At 38.8% G+C, this 14,919-nt stretch overlaps 4 protein-coding genes across 11 annotated transcripts in view; 1 reads left to right on the top strand and 3 right to left on the bottom strand.

Annotated features, from left to right (window-relative positions):
- Positions 1-208: 208 nt before the first annotated feature.
- On the top strand, positions 209-3,245 carry LOC104815025 (probable glycosyltransferase At5g11130). Its single transcript, XM_010543313.2, has 4 exons — positions 209-652; positions 1,051-1,208; positions 2,023-2,377; positions 2,470-3,245. The coding sequence occupies exons 1-4, from the start codon at positions 386-388 to the stop codon at positions 3,136-3,138; spliced, it is 1,449 nt and encodes a 482-aa protein (XP_010541615.1). The 5' UTR covers positions 209-385; the 3' UTR covers positions 3,139-3,245.
- Positions 3,246-3,706: 461 nt separating this feature from the next.
- LOC104815024 (ACT domain-containing protein ACR2) lies at positions 3,707-9,846 on the bottom strand. Of its 7 annotated transcripts, none has more exons than XM_010543310.1 (14): positions 9,745-9,846; positions 9,578-9,678; positions 8,829-8,996; positions 8,555-8,638; positions 7,831-7,931; positions 7,320-7,433; positions 7,016-7,122; positions 6,530-6,640; positions 6,343-6,394; positions 5,820-5,934; positions 5,625-5,692; positions 4,622-5,356; positions 4,327-4,431; positions 3,707-4,226 (listed from the first exon to the last, which is right to left on the bottom strand). In XM_010543310.1, the coding sequence occupies exons 8-14, from the start codon at positions 6,598-6,600 to the stop codon at positions 3,906-3,908; spliced, it is 1,467 nt and encodes a 488-aa protein (XP_010541612.1). In that variant the 5' UTR covers positions 6,601-6,640; positions 7,016-7,122; positions 7,320-7,433; positions 7,831-7,931; positions 8,555-8,638; positions 8,829-8,996; positions 9,578-9,678; positions 9,745-9,846; the 3' UTR covers positions 3,707-3,905. The 7 variants fall into 7 exon arrangements, with proteins under 7 accessions (XP_010541612.1, XP_010541613.1, XP_010541608.1 ...); XM_010543311.1 differs by having other exon boundaries at positions 9,578-9,662; XM_010543306.1 differs by having other exon boundaries at positions 8,550-8,638; positions 9,578-9,846.
- Positions 9,847-10,622: 776 nt separating this feature from the next.
- On the bottom strand, positions 10,623-12,643 carry LOC104815023 (adenine phosphoribosyltransferase 5). Of its 2 annotated transcripts, none has more exons than XM_010543303.1 (6): positions 12,176-12,643; positions 11,981-12,091; positions 11,599-11,691; positions 11,363-11,512; positions 11,204-11,262; positions 10,623-10,837 (listed from the first exon to the last, which is right to left on the bottom strand). In XM_010543303.1, exons 1-6 carry the CDS (start codon positions 12,264-12,266, stop codon positions 10,763-10,765), a joined length of 579 nt encoding a protein of 192 aa, XP_010541605.1. In that variant the 5' UTR covers positions 12,267-12,643; the 3' UTR covers positions 10,623-10,762. The 2 variants fall into 2 exon arrangements, with proteins under 2 accessions (XP_010541605.1, XP_010541606.1); XM_010543304.1 differs by having other exon boundaries at positions 11,981-12,102; positions 12,198-12,284.
- Positions 12,644-14,299: 1,656 nt separating this feature from the next.
- LOC104815018 (EIN3-binding F-box protein 2) overlaps positions 14,300-14,919 on the bottom strand; it is a 3,757-nt gene continuing 3,137 nt past the window's right edge. The window contains exon 3 of the mRNA XM_010543299.2: positions 14,300-14,919. Coding sequence (XP_010541601.1) covers positions 14,876-14,919 — 44 coding nt within the window. The 3' untranslated portion in view covers positions 14,300-14,875.

The following is a 14,919-nucleotide window of genomic DNA, read 5'->3' as shown; positions in this document are numbered from 1 at the left end:
TTAGGATTTCTTTTATTTTATGTATTCTATTTATAGCATTGTATATACATATATAGTTATCCACAAGAAGATAAAGTTAATATACAGTATAAAACTATACATATATATACGTACACACATGTATATTATATTTACGTACTAAAACAAAAAGGAGCGAAAGTAGTAGTGATGCATGACTAATAAACCTCTACTAGTGAACAAACAAACAACAACCTAATCGGAAACAACATCGAATCGAAATCTTCTCGTGAGATTCGATCCTGCAAAAGATGGAGAGATCAAACGTGTTTTCGAAACCCTAGATCCCAGCAAACCAAAGAACAACAAAAAAAAAACACAGAAAAGCAAGGGACCCCCCAAAAAACATCGATCCATCGATACATCCATGGCGGATTTCACATGCACGACGCCGTTGCTTCTGTATCCATCGCTCGTCCTGGTATTATTCTTCTACTCCGTCAACCACCATTACCGTTTCTTGCCTTCCTCTGACAACATCGGTGACCCTTCTCTCTGTTCTGATGATTCCGACAACCTCGGAGCTCTCCGAAGCCCCGAAGCATTGATCTACTCTTCCTTCAGATTCCCTTTCCGTACGAACTCCTCTTGCCGTCGTCGCCGCGGAGATGATGATCTTCCCAGCTCCAACAATGTACGTACGTACGTGTGATTTAATATGTTATTTTGTCTTTTTTTAGCAATGGGTTTTCTTAGATCTCCACCGATATTCGATCCTGTTTGTTTGTCTTTGATGGGTTCCCTTGAGAAGATCCGAGTTTTTCTTCTCCTCTTTGCGGGTGTTAATTATTGCTTATTAATTTCGGCTGATCCAAGTTATGGTGAACTGTTTTTCATCAACAAATACCAACCTTTCTTTTGGGGTTCCTCGGGTAATATATGTACATATACATATATTGTATGCACCAAGCATCTAACATGTGTTGATATGTAGATTATGTGATCTTCAGTCCAAATGTGCTTAATTAATTGATTAGGGTTTTGCTTGCTTCGTTTTGTTCTGGTTGATCAAAACCCTAATGGATGAAACAGTCGGAGAAGGTGAGATGGGAGGCGTTGGAGAGAGTGGAAGGAGGGCTGGCGATGGCAAGAGCGGCCATCCTTACCAAAGCGGCATTCTCTCGCAACTCGTCGTACGGTTCGGAGAGCCTCATTGGATCTGTCTATCTCAACCCTTTTACTTTTCACCAGTTAAGACCTTTTCCTCCTTTCTATTTTTGCTCTCCCTTTTTTTTTTCTTTAACAAAATCTTTCAAAATCTCTAATTAAACGAGAGATAATATTTGTCAAGTTATCTGAAACAGGCGGAATTAAGCTCAGTAATCTCAAATTAAGCTCTATTATTAAGAAGTTAAATGTTATTTCGGAATTGAGTTGGGATGGTTTTAATTGACAACTTAGGGTTTTTGATGTGTTTAGTTATATCAAAGTGGGTAGTCTTTGACCTATTTAAGCGTCTACCATATTAATTAATATTAGATTTAACAGTAATAATTAATTAATATCTTAGGCAGTTAATATAAAGTAGGAGTCACAAATAGAGGTTGCAGCCACAGGAATGGGTCATCATCATCTTAAAGTGCTCATGTAAGGTTTTACCATTTTTAGTGCCCTAAAAACTACTAACAGCCTCTCTTTTTTTCTATTTAGACCCTCCAATTTCAGTTTTTTTTTAAAAAAATAAATAAATAAATCATGAATATAACGACCCTTTTGCCAACCTCTTATACTTCTAAGCTCCTTTGCCTTTTTTCTTTCTTTTTAGATTCCTCCATACCTTTGACCTTGGGACAATCACCATTTCAACTTTTAGGGCAACAATGGTGGTGATATATTATGTATAATGTTGGTGAACTATTCTTTTACATGTATATATGTATATGTATATACACACCAGCTAGCTAGTAACTGAACAGTACAGTTCTTTACTAATTGGACATATATATGTATATACACATTTCACTTACATGTTAGACTTGTATGTATATACACATAAAATCCCAGGAGCCATAGAGAGATGGAGAGGAAATTCAAGATATGGGCATACAGAGAAGGAGATGGGCCACTCTTCCATAAGGCGCCTGTCAATGACATATACGCAATCGAGGGGCAGTTCATGGACGAGATCGAGACGGGGAAATCCCCGTTCGCGGCCAAGCATCCTGACGAGGCCACAGTGTTCTATATTCCTGTCGGGATAGTTAACATCATAAGATTTGTCTACAGACCTTACACCAACTACGCAAGAGACCGTTTACAGAACATCGTCAAGGACTACATCTCTGTCATCTCTCAGAGGTATCCCTATTGGAACCGCAGCCTCGGGGCCGATCATTTCCTCGTTTCTTGCCACGATTGGGTACGTACTAAAACGTAGACGGGTTGAATTCCGTATAACGGTTTCGCCAACGGGAAATTCGCTGACTTTTTTTCGGTTACTTGTTCTTCAAGGCACCTGATGTCACGGCTGCGGATCCGGAGTTCTACAGGCTCTTCATCAGAGTTCTCTGCAATGCCAATGCCTCAGAAGGCTTTGTCTCCATGAGAGACGTGTCCTTGCCGGAGATCAATATCCCACGTGGCCAATTGGGCTCTCCACACGCCGGAGAACCGCCGGAGAATCGAAAAATCCTGGCTTTCTTTGCTGGAGGGCCCCACGGAAAAGTGAGGCAAATACTTTTCCAGCGATGGAAAGACAAAGACAGAGACGTCAGGGTTCACGACTATCTCCCAAAGGGACAAAACTACACGAAACTGATGGATCAGACGAAGTTCTGTCTATGTCCGAGCGGATACGAAGTCGCAAGTCCGAGGATCGTGGAATCCTTGTACTCGGGTTGCATTCCCGTGATCATCGCAGATTCATACGTTCTTCCGTTCAGCGATGTCTTGGACTGGAAGAAATTCTCCGTCCATATACCGATACCGAAGATTCCGGAGATCAAGAAGATTCTAGAAGGTATTCCGGAGGGGGAGTACCTGAGGATGCAGAGGAGGGTTCTTCAGGTTCAGAGACATTTCGTGTTGAATCGACCGTCTAAGCCCTTTGATATGCTGCGTATGGTGATGCATTCCATCTGGCTGCGGAGGCTTAATGTCCGGGTCCCTATTTTACAGTGATCAATTCTGTAGAGTTCATACATATATATATATATGTATAGACATAATATAATGGTGTAACATTAGGATCTTGATTGTTTCCTTAATGATATATGTAGTTCGGAAGATTTTAGGTGAAAAGTTGCGGATTTTCTATATAGATAAATGAGATCAGACCACTGCTGAGAAATCAGGAATGGGTACAGATCGGATACCCGAGTTGTTCGATAGATCCGATTTGGGTTTTGCCGCTCTGAATTTCACGGTCAAATTACTCGATTTTAGTCCGGCGAGGGCAGGATAGAGTTGAGTTGGAGTCCAAATGAGGCGAGAAAGAGGCATTCCCTAAAAGTTTAAAATCTCGACCCTAACCCGAAAAAACCGAGCTTCACTCACCACCTTCATCGCCCCTCGCAATCTCGCCATCGACCTCTCACGTCTTTGCGATGTCGTCCTTCTCTCCCTCTGACTCGGGTGGATATCCGTGGGACACGAATAATTTTCAACCGAAAGATCAGGGATTCACACCGTCGTCAAGCCCATAATCGTTCTATCTATGAATGAATATCGGAAATTTAAGATACCAAACTCGTGGATCGGACGGATACTGGAGACATTCCGGGTGCCCATGCTCACCTCTACTTGAAACAAACTTGACCCGTACATGCCTATCCATGGATATATAGATACAACGGAATAACGTATACATATATACACACACACGAATCCTATCATGCTTACCACCACTCTTGGTCCCACCTAAACATCATTTGTAAGACAGTGTTGAATCACCTGAGAGAGAGGCGTTCCATCTGAGAGCGGAAGATGTCCCCGAGGGAGAAGCTGCGGCGTTGCAGTCCGCGTTCGGCGTCTGCATCATCGTTCTTGACCGCCAGATGCAGCGGTCTCATCTCTTTCTTCACCGATTCCACAAACTCCATGTCTATTTTGTTCCCTGACATGTCTCGGACATAGAATGCGTTCACCGATTTCTGTCCCTGCGTCTCCACATCTGCTCGGACAATGGTTAGACCGTTCTCTCGGAGGACTCTAGTTATGTCCGAAAGTAGCCCTACCCTGCTCTCGGCGCATAACTCCAGCTTCACCCCCTGGCGATTTATTAAAACAAATTTTTTAAATCAATTAATAACGTAAATAAAGAAATTTTGCATAAAAAGGATGGCACGTGATTGATATATTATAGTATACCTCACAAACCCGTCGTTCTATTGCAGCTTCCAAGCAATTCACAACTCGTTCTTTCTCTCCTTCTGTGTTCAGAGCACGTCCATCTAGGTGCCGAATGAAGTATTCCTGCATATCAAAAGAAGATCAACAAAAAAAAACATCTCTTATGAACATTGGGTTAAGATTTGTGAGAATCAGACAATGCATATCTCAAGACTTCGATTCGGTGATAGTTATCATATATTCAATCCGAATAGAATTCTAAACCTAATATTTTTAGGACGCAAACTATATGAAATTTTAAATTTTGGAATACCTGAAAAGCATCAGCTCCATTGGAATAGATAGAGGCGTGGAAGATCACACACTGCATGTCGATCAACGTGCAGACAGTGTCGAACATGAGCCTTCGCCTATCCTTACACTTCACTGTCACAATAGAATACCCTCTCTCGCAATTCTCCACTGAAACCGTTGTCGGCTTCTTCTCCTTCTGATCACACCCTTCCATCTCCAACCCTCCACTCCTACTAGGCGGCGGCGACACGGAAAGAGAAGCAGCCGCCCCAGGCAGCGGCTCTTCAAAGTCCCTGACTGAGAGCATGAGTTGATGCAACCGTCTCTCCACGTTAGTGTTCATGCACGTAGAGCCTTTCCCCGCAAGAAACCCGTTATCCTCGTTCTCCTTGTGCCCAACATGCGTAGCATTCGAGGTGGGATTGGCTGTGGCACGGATTACAGTGGTCAGGTGGTCCTCTATGGTGGCCAAGCGGGTCGGGTCGATGATCGAGGTGTGGGTCGAGTCGTCCGAGACGTGGGCAATGCAAGCCAAACGATCTTTGTGGCTCCAAGCGTGAGCCTCGAGGACATTGCAATGCAAATCAGCTAAAGCGGCTGATATCTCTGAGAAGAGACCCGGCCGGTCCGTTCCGGTTAACTCTATGGCTGTGTATTCGTTTTGATCAACCGGTGATTCCAATGCATTGTTTGCACTGACCGTCTTTTTGGCCTCCATGACAGGACTCGATTTTCGTGTACTCGTACCAATCGCCTGCATTTTAAGTTACATCATTCCTTTACTAGTTAGTAGTACATCCAAATCAAATTTTGTATTAAACCAAATGCTGAATATAAACACTTTTTTTTTTTTAATAAGAAAGGAGTTCATGGACCTTAAATCTGGTAAATCTCCTATGACTCGGGGTTGGTAAATATTAACTATCATATCTAAGACTTGAGAAAGTTCGAAGAGTTGCAGTAGTTTTTATTCGGGAAAAAGAGCTCCTAACTACACAAACTTCAACCGTAATTGAACTAACCTGTTCAATATGGTTGATGACGCTTTGGTCAGTGACTTTATTGCCATGTTCGTCTTTCACGTGGAAAACTGAACAAGTATATCATTTGATGAATGCATTTTGTTATACATATATATATGATCGTAATTTCATTTCAAAGTTTAATGGTTAAATGAATGAATGGGTTTGGTATGAAATTTGCAGATATGTACGCACCATCCATGAACCATTCACCATCGGATGAGATGTAACTTTTGTTGATGATGAAGTTCATGTCTGTCAGAATTTGCACCACTTCTAGAAGAAGCCCTTGTTTGTTCTCACTATTCACCTACAAAAATGTTAACCATCACATTGCATCAACAAATTGGCATACATACATACACACACATAGTATTCACATGTGTATATATATATACATATTTATATATTGACAACAAATATATAAAACTTGTATTGACAGAACAATTATTTTATAGAAAACAATCGTGACACATTGAACAAGCAAGAATTTCTTTTTTCTCGATATTTTACTCCGAGAGGCAAAGTTTTGCATCCGAATGTAGTTCGATACAATCACGTCCATCAAAGTTTTCCATATACAAAATCGATGCATTTGCATCTATCTACGAACCAACAAAAAGGGAAGTTTCGATGCACGAGGGAAATGAAATAGAAGAAGATTCATGTTGTATAATCAATATTTGCCTAATAACACACGAGATAGAAACGTGCGTACCTTGACAACCGTGCAATCCTGGATACTGTCATTGTCAATGTAGACCCTGCATCTGCAAAATATATATACAACAACATGATGAACAAGAAAAGCCCAGTGTATTTATGTATGTACGTACATACATATATATATATATACGTATTTTTTTGTACATATGAATCAAAGAAGATACGAATAGAGTTCTTACGGGGGACCGTAGATGCGTTCGCCAAGGGTGTCGAATTCAGGATCAAAGTATGGCCAACAAACTTTCTGCATTCTCTCCACAAAATCGACAAGATTCGCTTCCTATTGTTTTCTAGAAAAATTGCAAGAAAGCTAATATTAAAAAAAAAAACTAAACACAAAATAATAGAAAGGCGTTTTCACGAATTTGATTCTAAACATCAACTCTTGGGGCAGAAGTGAAGGGATAAGGAAACAAAGAAGATCTGTCTGGAAACCATGGTCTTATGGGCAGAAAAGCTAATGAAAGGAAGAGAGATACAAAAGGATTGACGATGTAGTCTGTCGTATACTAATTTTAGCTATGAGTTAGTGTGGGAAAACGTGGAAGAGAATTAGTCATTTTACTGTGATTAAACCCGATATCAATACAATATACAGATATTGACCATTTATTTTAAGACAATATAAACTAAAAATAATAATTAAAAACATAGGTAAGAACGACCTGGAAAACAAGGTTCTCCTTGTTTTGTTGCGGGTCTTTCTCTTAGGTAGAGACTTGAGCTCCACATATATGTTCCCATGTTTTTGGAGCTCTTTATATTGCAAACACTGTAAAAAAAAATCCAAATCTTCAGTTACGAGAGATTCGTTTCGATGGGTCACCTACCGTAAAGCATGTGAACCAAAACATCATCCAAGGCACTGAGCGTATTTACTTATCCACGTCAATAGCATCTTAAGCTATTATTATTGTTAGGAGAATTCCATCAATTCTGTAAAAGTGAAAAAAATCCGTAAACAATGACCTTGACTGTTGACCACAGTTGGACACTTGAGAATGTGAATTTGACATATTGGACAACATTATTGGACCGGCCAAGAAGCGTCCTCTCTTCAAAAAGAATGCAAAGGTCATTCCCCTGCATTTGAGAGAATCGATTTAATCAAATCCACTTGCTTCATAAAATCAAAATTACAAATTAAGAAATGTTACGACATTGTTAGAAGGTTCTCCTTGTTTTGTTGCGGTTCTTTCTCTTATGGAGAGAGTGAGCCGTGAGCCCCACATATATGTTCCCATGTTTTTGGAGCTCTTTATGTTGCAAACAGTGTTTTTGGAGCTCTCTATAGAGATTTGTTTAAATGGGTCACATACCATAAGGCATGTAAACCAAAACATCATTATAGCAAAACATGATCCAAGACACTAAGCATATTTGCTTATCAACGTCAATAGCATCTAAGCTATTATTTTTTTTAGGAGAATTCCATCAATTCTGTAAAATTGAAAGGAAAAAAAAAACCGTAAACAATGACCTTGACTGTTGACCACGGGTTGGACACTTTGAGAGTGCGAATTTGACTTGTTGAACCGGTCAAAATGCGCTCTCTTCCTAAAGAAGGCAAAGCTCATTTCCCTGCATTTGAGAGAATAAATTAAATCAAACCCACTTACATCGTAAAATCAAAATTACAAATTAAGTGATATGACTTGATTAGAAGGTCTATCAAGCTCTTTAAATTGTAAAAGTCCACATACTCAGAAATCAGAACCATGTATTGGTTTCCTTTTAGTATTTGTTTCCTAGGACTTTGAAATTAATACAAACTCACATATTTGCAACTTTCAACCATGAGAAATGAAAATATTGCACACCTCAACTCCAATCGCCAATAATAACTCGTAGTCGTGATTGCAACCAAACTATATCGGTTATACAATTTTCGCAATCCGCCATAGTTCATGGTACAATCCCAAACTGTAAACCTTGTCAAGAGGACTCAAGACTCAAAACACTGACAAAAGACACAACATGCAACAACAGAACGGGTTCGGAAGGGGAAAACGTCATTTAGATTTTAGAGAAGCTAGAAGATTATTTGCATGAAAATCTAAAATAGTTAAACCACGAGACACCACAAAACTGACAAATTCGCTTCTAAGACTTAAAAACAAAGACACAGAGAGCTCAGATCAGAAAATTCAAACAGTTTGAGTAATCCTTGAAGCAGCAGGAGGCAGAAGCGCGCATAACCTTACTTGAAACATGAAGCAAGTGCTAGGCTATGGCAAACAAAGGCTTCAACGACATATACAATAACCAAAGAGCATAGCAGTTCGATCCTGCATAAATAAAACAAGTTGATGAAAAGTTTAAGATTGTGAAATCAGGAAAATAAGTTTAATAATAAACAAAAAATTATCAAATCTTGAAGCAAATATTTAATAGAGAAATATGTTCCCCAATTTGAGCAACGAAAACACTGACTAGAATTATTGTCAAGATATAGAGAAGAGAAGCCAAAGTCTCAACTCGTATTGGATAAGTGGTTATATTTTGTATGTCCTCCTAAGTTGGAATTCTCGATTTCCTGGAACAGGAGCGGTTCCCTCGCATATTGGCGATTTTACCAACAAGCAATTCTAAAAGCTTGCTTCCATCTAAAACCTTATCAATATTCTCTATCACCACATTTGTAACCTGCAAATAACAGCTGATTTTGGGTTATTCACATCCAAGAATGTCAGAAATATAATAGATAAAACAATCAACGGTTTCAAATGTGGATTAACTGCCATAAAGGAAGTCCTCAGGGTTAACCGTGTCGAACGGTAGGTCAGGGAAAAAAATAGTTCAGAACTTTACCGGACTAATTCCGTCCTTTGTTCTGTTTATTCTATCTGAATTTGGGTAATTCGAGTAGTAGAAATCTTGAAATATCATGTTTCACAGAATAACTTTGGGCTGAATGAATTGCACACAAAGCTCTTATGGATATCTTCCAGAAACGCAAATGAAATTACCCTACTTCAAATTGTTTTTCAAAAAAAGGACAATGGAAACAACAATATCTACTGTCAGAAAATGCTTTTCTGACTCTTGTTCTTGTACCACAATTAACCACTTAAGACTTGTGTCCCGAATCAGCTAGCAACAATAAAGAAAAGTGGTACTAGATTTTTTGAACCAGGTTCCACAGCAATCGGAAGAACAAATTCACACCAACTTCTCTTCTCACATTTACCAGAAAAATACAGGACACGTTAAATATACTCCCATACCTACGTTAGTCGACGCCGCGAGGAACTCCACTACCACCGCCCCTGGCGCCAGCAGCGCGTACACTACCGCCATCTCTCTCTCTCTCTGCTCAAATTCACCGCTGGATTTCCAGAAAATTCCATGAACGATTGGAACGAAAGCAAAGAAATAGGACAATTCCACTGACCAGAGCATCTCCATGATTGGAGAAATCATTCTCTTCGATGGAGACAAATCAAACCCAATCGGCAAATCGTAATCAGAGCATCTCCACGATTTTGAATTTGAGTTCTCGCTGAAGCATTTGTTACAAGAAGAATCGGTTTCGGCGGAGAGGATTAAAAAAGATGTAAGGCCCACATGGAAGTTTAAGGCCCAATAAAGAAACTTTTAGGCCCATATATTGGTCCAAAATAAAGCCCATTATTTAATTCAAAACATTTTCTCCCATAAAAAAATTATTTTACGTATTACAGAGATTTATAGAGCTTTTTAGCTCTTTTTTTTTTTTTTTTTTTTGCATATAGAATTTTAGACATATCCCAGGTGGTTGAGTTAATTGGAAGACAAAAAATTAATAAAACATTTGGTGGGACCGTGGGGAGATGTATTTGAGAATACACATTAAAATGGTACCAAAAACATCACTTTCAATACCAGACACTTGGGAAATTAACCAAACGAAAACCGATGCGTTAACCGGTTTTTCAACTCCGTGCGTTATAAAATTTTAAAAAAAATATTCTCAATTAATGTTCAATAACTTAGATTTTGGGTTTCGTAACTTTTGGCTATTAATATGGAACAAACGTGAAAATTTGGAACTAATTATTAAGATGTTAAAATTTTATTTCCTATTAGTCAAGGGATATCTAGAAATATCAATTTTCTATCAATGGCATCCGACTACACGAAAAATTCTTAAATTTTCATTTGTTTAGAAATACCAAACCTCATTCACACCGACAATTCGCTTTTTTTTGTTTAATTTACCAATACCCTTAATGTTTTTATGGATCTATAGTGTTTTAAAATATTTCGTATATAGTTATTTTTATAAAAAAAAAAAACCAACACGGTCTTTTTTTTCCGACCAATCACTGCAAATGTCCGTACACATTGTCCTAAAACTCTGTCGAAAGATGCAAAGCCAGGATACAAGAAATGAGGGCTTACAACCACCAAAACTGAAACAAAACACGATCCTAACACAAGTGGTCATCGAGTCCACTTGGTTCCACGAGAACGTAGAGAGGCTTCCCTTTCAGCATGTGCTGCCCCTGAAAACATTTTAAACATTATAAACACATCATTGTCGGGTTTATCCATTTTAAAAATATATATGTTCTTAAAAATCGGATCCTCCGATGTCTAAATACGAAACTTCGATTTTTTTTTTTATCCAAAAAATATGTATCGTATGCTAGGAATCGACTCGGATTGAATATCAAAGATTTTGAATCCGAATTTGGACAGATTTCCATTCAAAACCCTAGGTTTATGTGTAACTCATTTAAAACCTAGAGGTAAAAAATAATTTTACTATACGCCTGTCTCGAACCCAATTACCCGACAGCTAAACAAAGATAACTTGTTCGACAAGTAACCAAAAACCAGAGATTCGGTTGGAGCAAATTTCGACTCACCTTGACTTCAGGCAAGCCAATAACGCAAGCACACTCCACAACTTCAGCTTCCACGCTCTCTGGTAAAACGCAAGATAATGCGTCACAGATCGAATTGAGAATATATATATATATATATATATATATAAGGATTCATCAGAACAAGCGAATATTTACTACCCAGAAGGCTAATGGCAGCAGACAGAGTGCCTCCGGTGGCGACCAAGTCATCGATAACGATCACTCGTTCTCCGGCCTTGACCGCATCAACGTGCATCTCTAAGCAGTCGTGTCCGTACTCGAGGTCGTACGATTTCGATATCACATTCCCTGCATGTGTTCAATCATTTTCGGGTGCTCAATCTGTGGAAGATTCATAGCAGCAAAGGTCTTGGAGGGAGTGGGGTTTTTTTTACCGGGTAACTTTCCGGGTTTACGCAAAGGAACAAACTTTGCGCCCAGAGCTAAGGCAATGGATGGACCGAACATGAACCCTCTTGCTTCAACTCCTATGCGCACCAGACATATACTTACATTACTGACACATCCAACACATTGAGTTTCGGAATGCCTTTGAGGGGACACAAAGAGTGAACTTTTGAGACTTTTGTTGGCTCTAACGAAAACCCAATGGCAGGCAGATAACTACCCAGATGGAATTGATGAAAGAAAACTTGAAAAACGGAGTCTTTTATGAAATTGTTTTCGAAAACTTTGGCATTTTCTGGTGTGAAACGAGCAAGAATGCAGAAACGTTTTATGAGGAAGGAAAGGGGGAACAAGAGAAAATTGAAGTACCAGCAACAACAGAGACATGCATGTCTTTGTACCGGTCGACAAAGATATCAATTGTGTGCTTAAACGCTTTGTAGTCCAACAGCAACGTAGTGATGTCCTGAAACATGATTCCTGTACAGGAACTTTCAGAGAATGCAAACACAGAGGAGAGAAAGTCGTTAGTAGTTGGAGAAGAGTGAAGAGTGTTAAAAGAACCTTTCTTTGGGAAGTTAGGCACCACTCTAATGGCCGCCGATATGGCCTCCAGCCTCGGATCTCCTTTCAACCCGTTCTCTGCCGCGAACATTCTCTCTCTCTCTCTCTCTCTCTCGGTTTGAATTTCTGAGAATCTGTATGAAATCTAATAAGGGTCTCTCTCTTTATGTGTCTGTGGCCTGTCTAGTAATGACTCTCTCTCTCTCTCCTCTTCTTCTCCTCTCTAGTTTTGAAATTCCAACAGAATCTGCAAGAATCTGATACGGGTCTCTCTCTTGGATACGTACAAATGAGTCTCTCTCTCTCTCACTGTAGATTGTGTTTGTGAGAGATCTGCAAGAAGCTGATAATGGACACTCTCTCTCTCGACGGGTGTAAGTAAGGTCAAAGGTGAAAAAGAAAGCGAAGGAACCGATGAACAGAAGAATTGAAACCAAGAATGATCTCTCTCTCTCTTGTTCCTCTATTCGCCAACAGCTGTAGAAGAAGGAGGTGGGTGGGCATATTTATTCATAAGAAAACAAACAAAACGCGTGACTTCCCACGCGCCTTCGGACAATGCCACATAGGATTGAGACACTCTACACACAAAGAAGCATTAAAAGAGGGGAAGGTCCGAAATCCAACATAAGTAGAAAATAAAATCTTATGGGTTCGAGAGAGAATCTTTGGATTTTACCTCCAACTTCATCCTCTCTCTCTCTCTCTCTCTGACAAATGAATCTTAGCATCTCACCTACAACCCCATCTATGTTAATGTAGATCTCTCTCTCTCTCTCTCTCTCTCTCTCTCTCTCTCTCTCTCGCCGAAACCTATAAAGGAGAGAGATTCTGCTGATTTTGTGTGCAGACAGTTTCCATTAAAAGAAGTACCCCCTCCTTAAACTAAGTTCGAATTTCATGTTTGTGTCTCTTGTAGCAATTGACCCTGTCTGTAATTTCCTGGCATCGTGTCTGTAAAATGCATGATTATATATATATATATATGTAATGTATATGATAAAAATGTATTGGTTAATAATTTGCTTAATCTCCTTGTTATTCTTATTGTAATTTAATATTATTATGATGAGATTATTGTCATAAAGGAAGTATGTTGTTGTGTTCACAATGATTGGTTTATCTACACATGCAATAAGATTAATTTACTTCGACGGATTACACAGATTTGAACATTTGGTTGGTAAATGAAATCATCATTATAAAGCAAATAATATTATATATATATATATATACATATTCAACTTAAAAAGAAAAAAACTATATATTCAACAAAAAAACAAAATAATTGAACACCCTATTGAGATAGATATAATGGATTTTGATTTGGTTTCGCTTTTTATTTTTGTATTCTCATTTCGAAGAATACACACACACTTTACATATATATATATGTATATACATGGATTTTATATGTTGTATTAATTATTTCCTAAAGTAAATTTTTATGTTTTGATTTTCTCAATTTAATTTAAAATTAGTATTTAATAGAATTATACGTTATTAGTCATTATACTTTCCTTTTTTCTTTCGGCTTCATTATATACTTCATCATCATTTAAGTGGCAGAAAGAACGCAATCCCTAATACTGCGTCGTTTTATTATAAACGAACAATGACCTCGCTTACAACTATTCTCAAGGAGACTTCTATCAGTTTAATTGGAATATTAAAATCACAAAAATAAACATTTCGAAAACAACAATAATAATAATTTCGTTGGGGATTTTTATAAATGCTACATCTTTCAATGATTAAGCTTTATCTGCTCAATGTTCGTCTATAAAATAAATTCAGACCTAAGATAACAATCGTAATCAGGAATCCTAATCCAAATCACGCGCGTCTCCATCGTAATTAACAAAAAAACAAATAAACAAAGACAAGAGAGAAAGGGTCGTCGCATATTTATTTCCTCGGACAGAGAAAGAAACCAACTTACCCAAAAAGAGAAAATGGTATTTTAAGAAAAAGAAAAAACACACCAAACCTCGAGAAGATATCGGAGATCTCGTTTTCTGCCTTTACAGCTTTCTAAAGAACGATGGTGATGGTGATGGTGGATGAAACTGCATATTACATTCATTTTATGTATGTATATATTATTGCCCTATGGGACGATCCTGAGAACACAGAAAATGCTTCAACTGATACAGAGATTCTGTTACATGTAATGTTCATGGAACTTTTTAAGAGTACAGTGTTCATATGGAACAGACCGGACAATGCCTTGGAAAAGGGACAAAAACAGGAGCTTTCGGCGTCATGATGACCCAAAAAAAAAAACAGCTCTCCCCAAGAGATTCTAGGAAGAGCTGTCCATGGCGACTAAAGAAGTTACACCGCCATGGCCGAGAGCTCCACAGGACAGACAAAGGCACCATCAGTCGCAACCTCACAGAACACCTAACACAGAGAGAGAGACAAGAACTCGAAAAGACAGTGACGCTAAAACCCTAGCCACCAGAACTCAGTCCCGGGATGGATTCTCAGGTGTGACAAAACAGCCATTGAAACAGATTCCCAAGTTCAGATGGGAACCCGCAAAAAAGGATTAAAAAAACAGCTGTTGTTGCCTCCTGGAAAAGAAACCCGAGTTCCAGGTGAAATCTAGGAGTTCAGCAACCAAAACCCAGAAAAGAAATGGAAACTAGGGTTCCTCAGAAGATTTGTATGATCGCAGAAATCATGGATTCGGTATCAGTATAGTATATCGCACCTCCAGAGTTGTTCTAAAAGAGCGT

Source organism: Tarenaya hassleriana, unplaced genomic scaffold (assembly GCF_000463585.1).
Source record: "Tarenaya hassleriana unplaced genomic scaffold, ASM46358v1 Cleome22, whole genome shotgun sequence".
NCBI classification, from domain to species: domain Eukaryota; kingdom Viridiplantae; phylum Streptophyta; class Magnoliopsida; order Brassicales; family Cleomaceae; genus Tarenaya; species Tarenaya hassleriana.
Note: the sequence above shows the minus strand (reverse complement) of the source record. Positions and strands in the feature narration are given on the sequence as shown.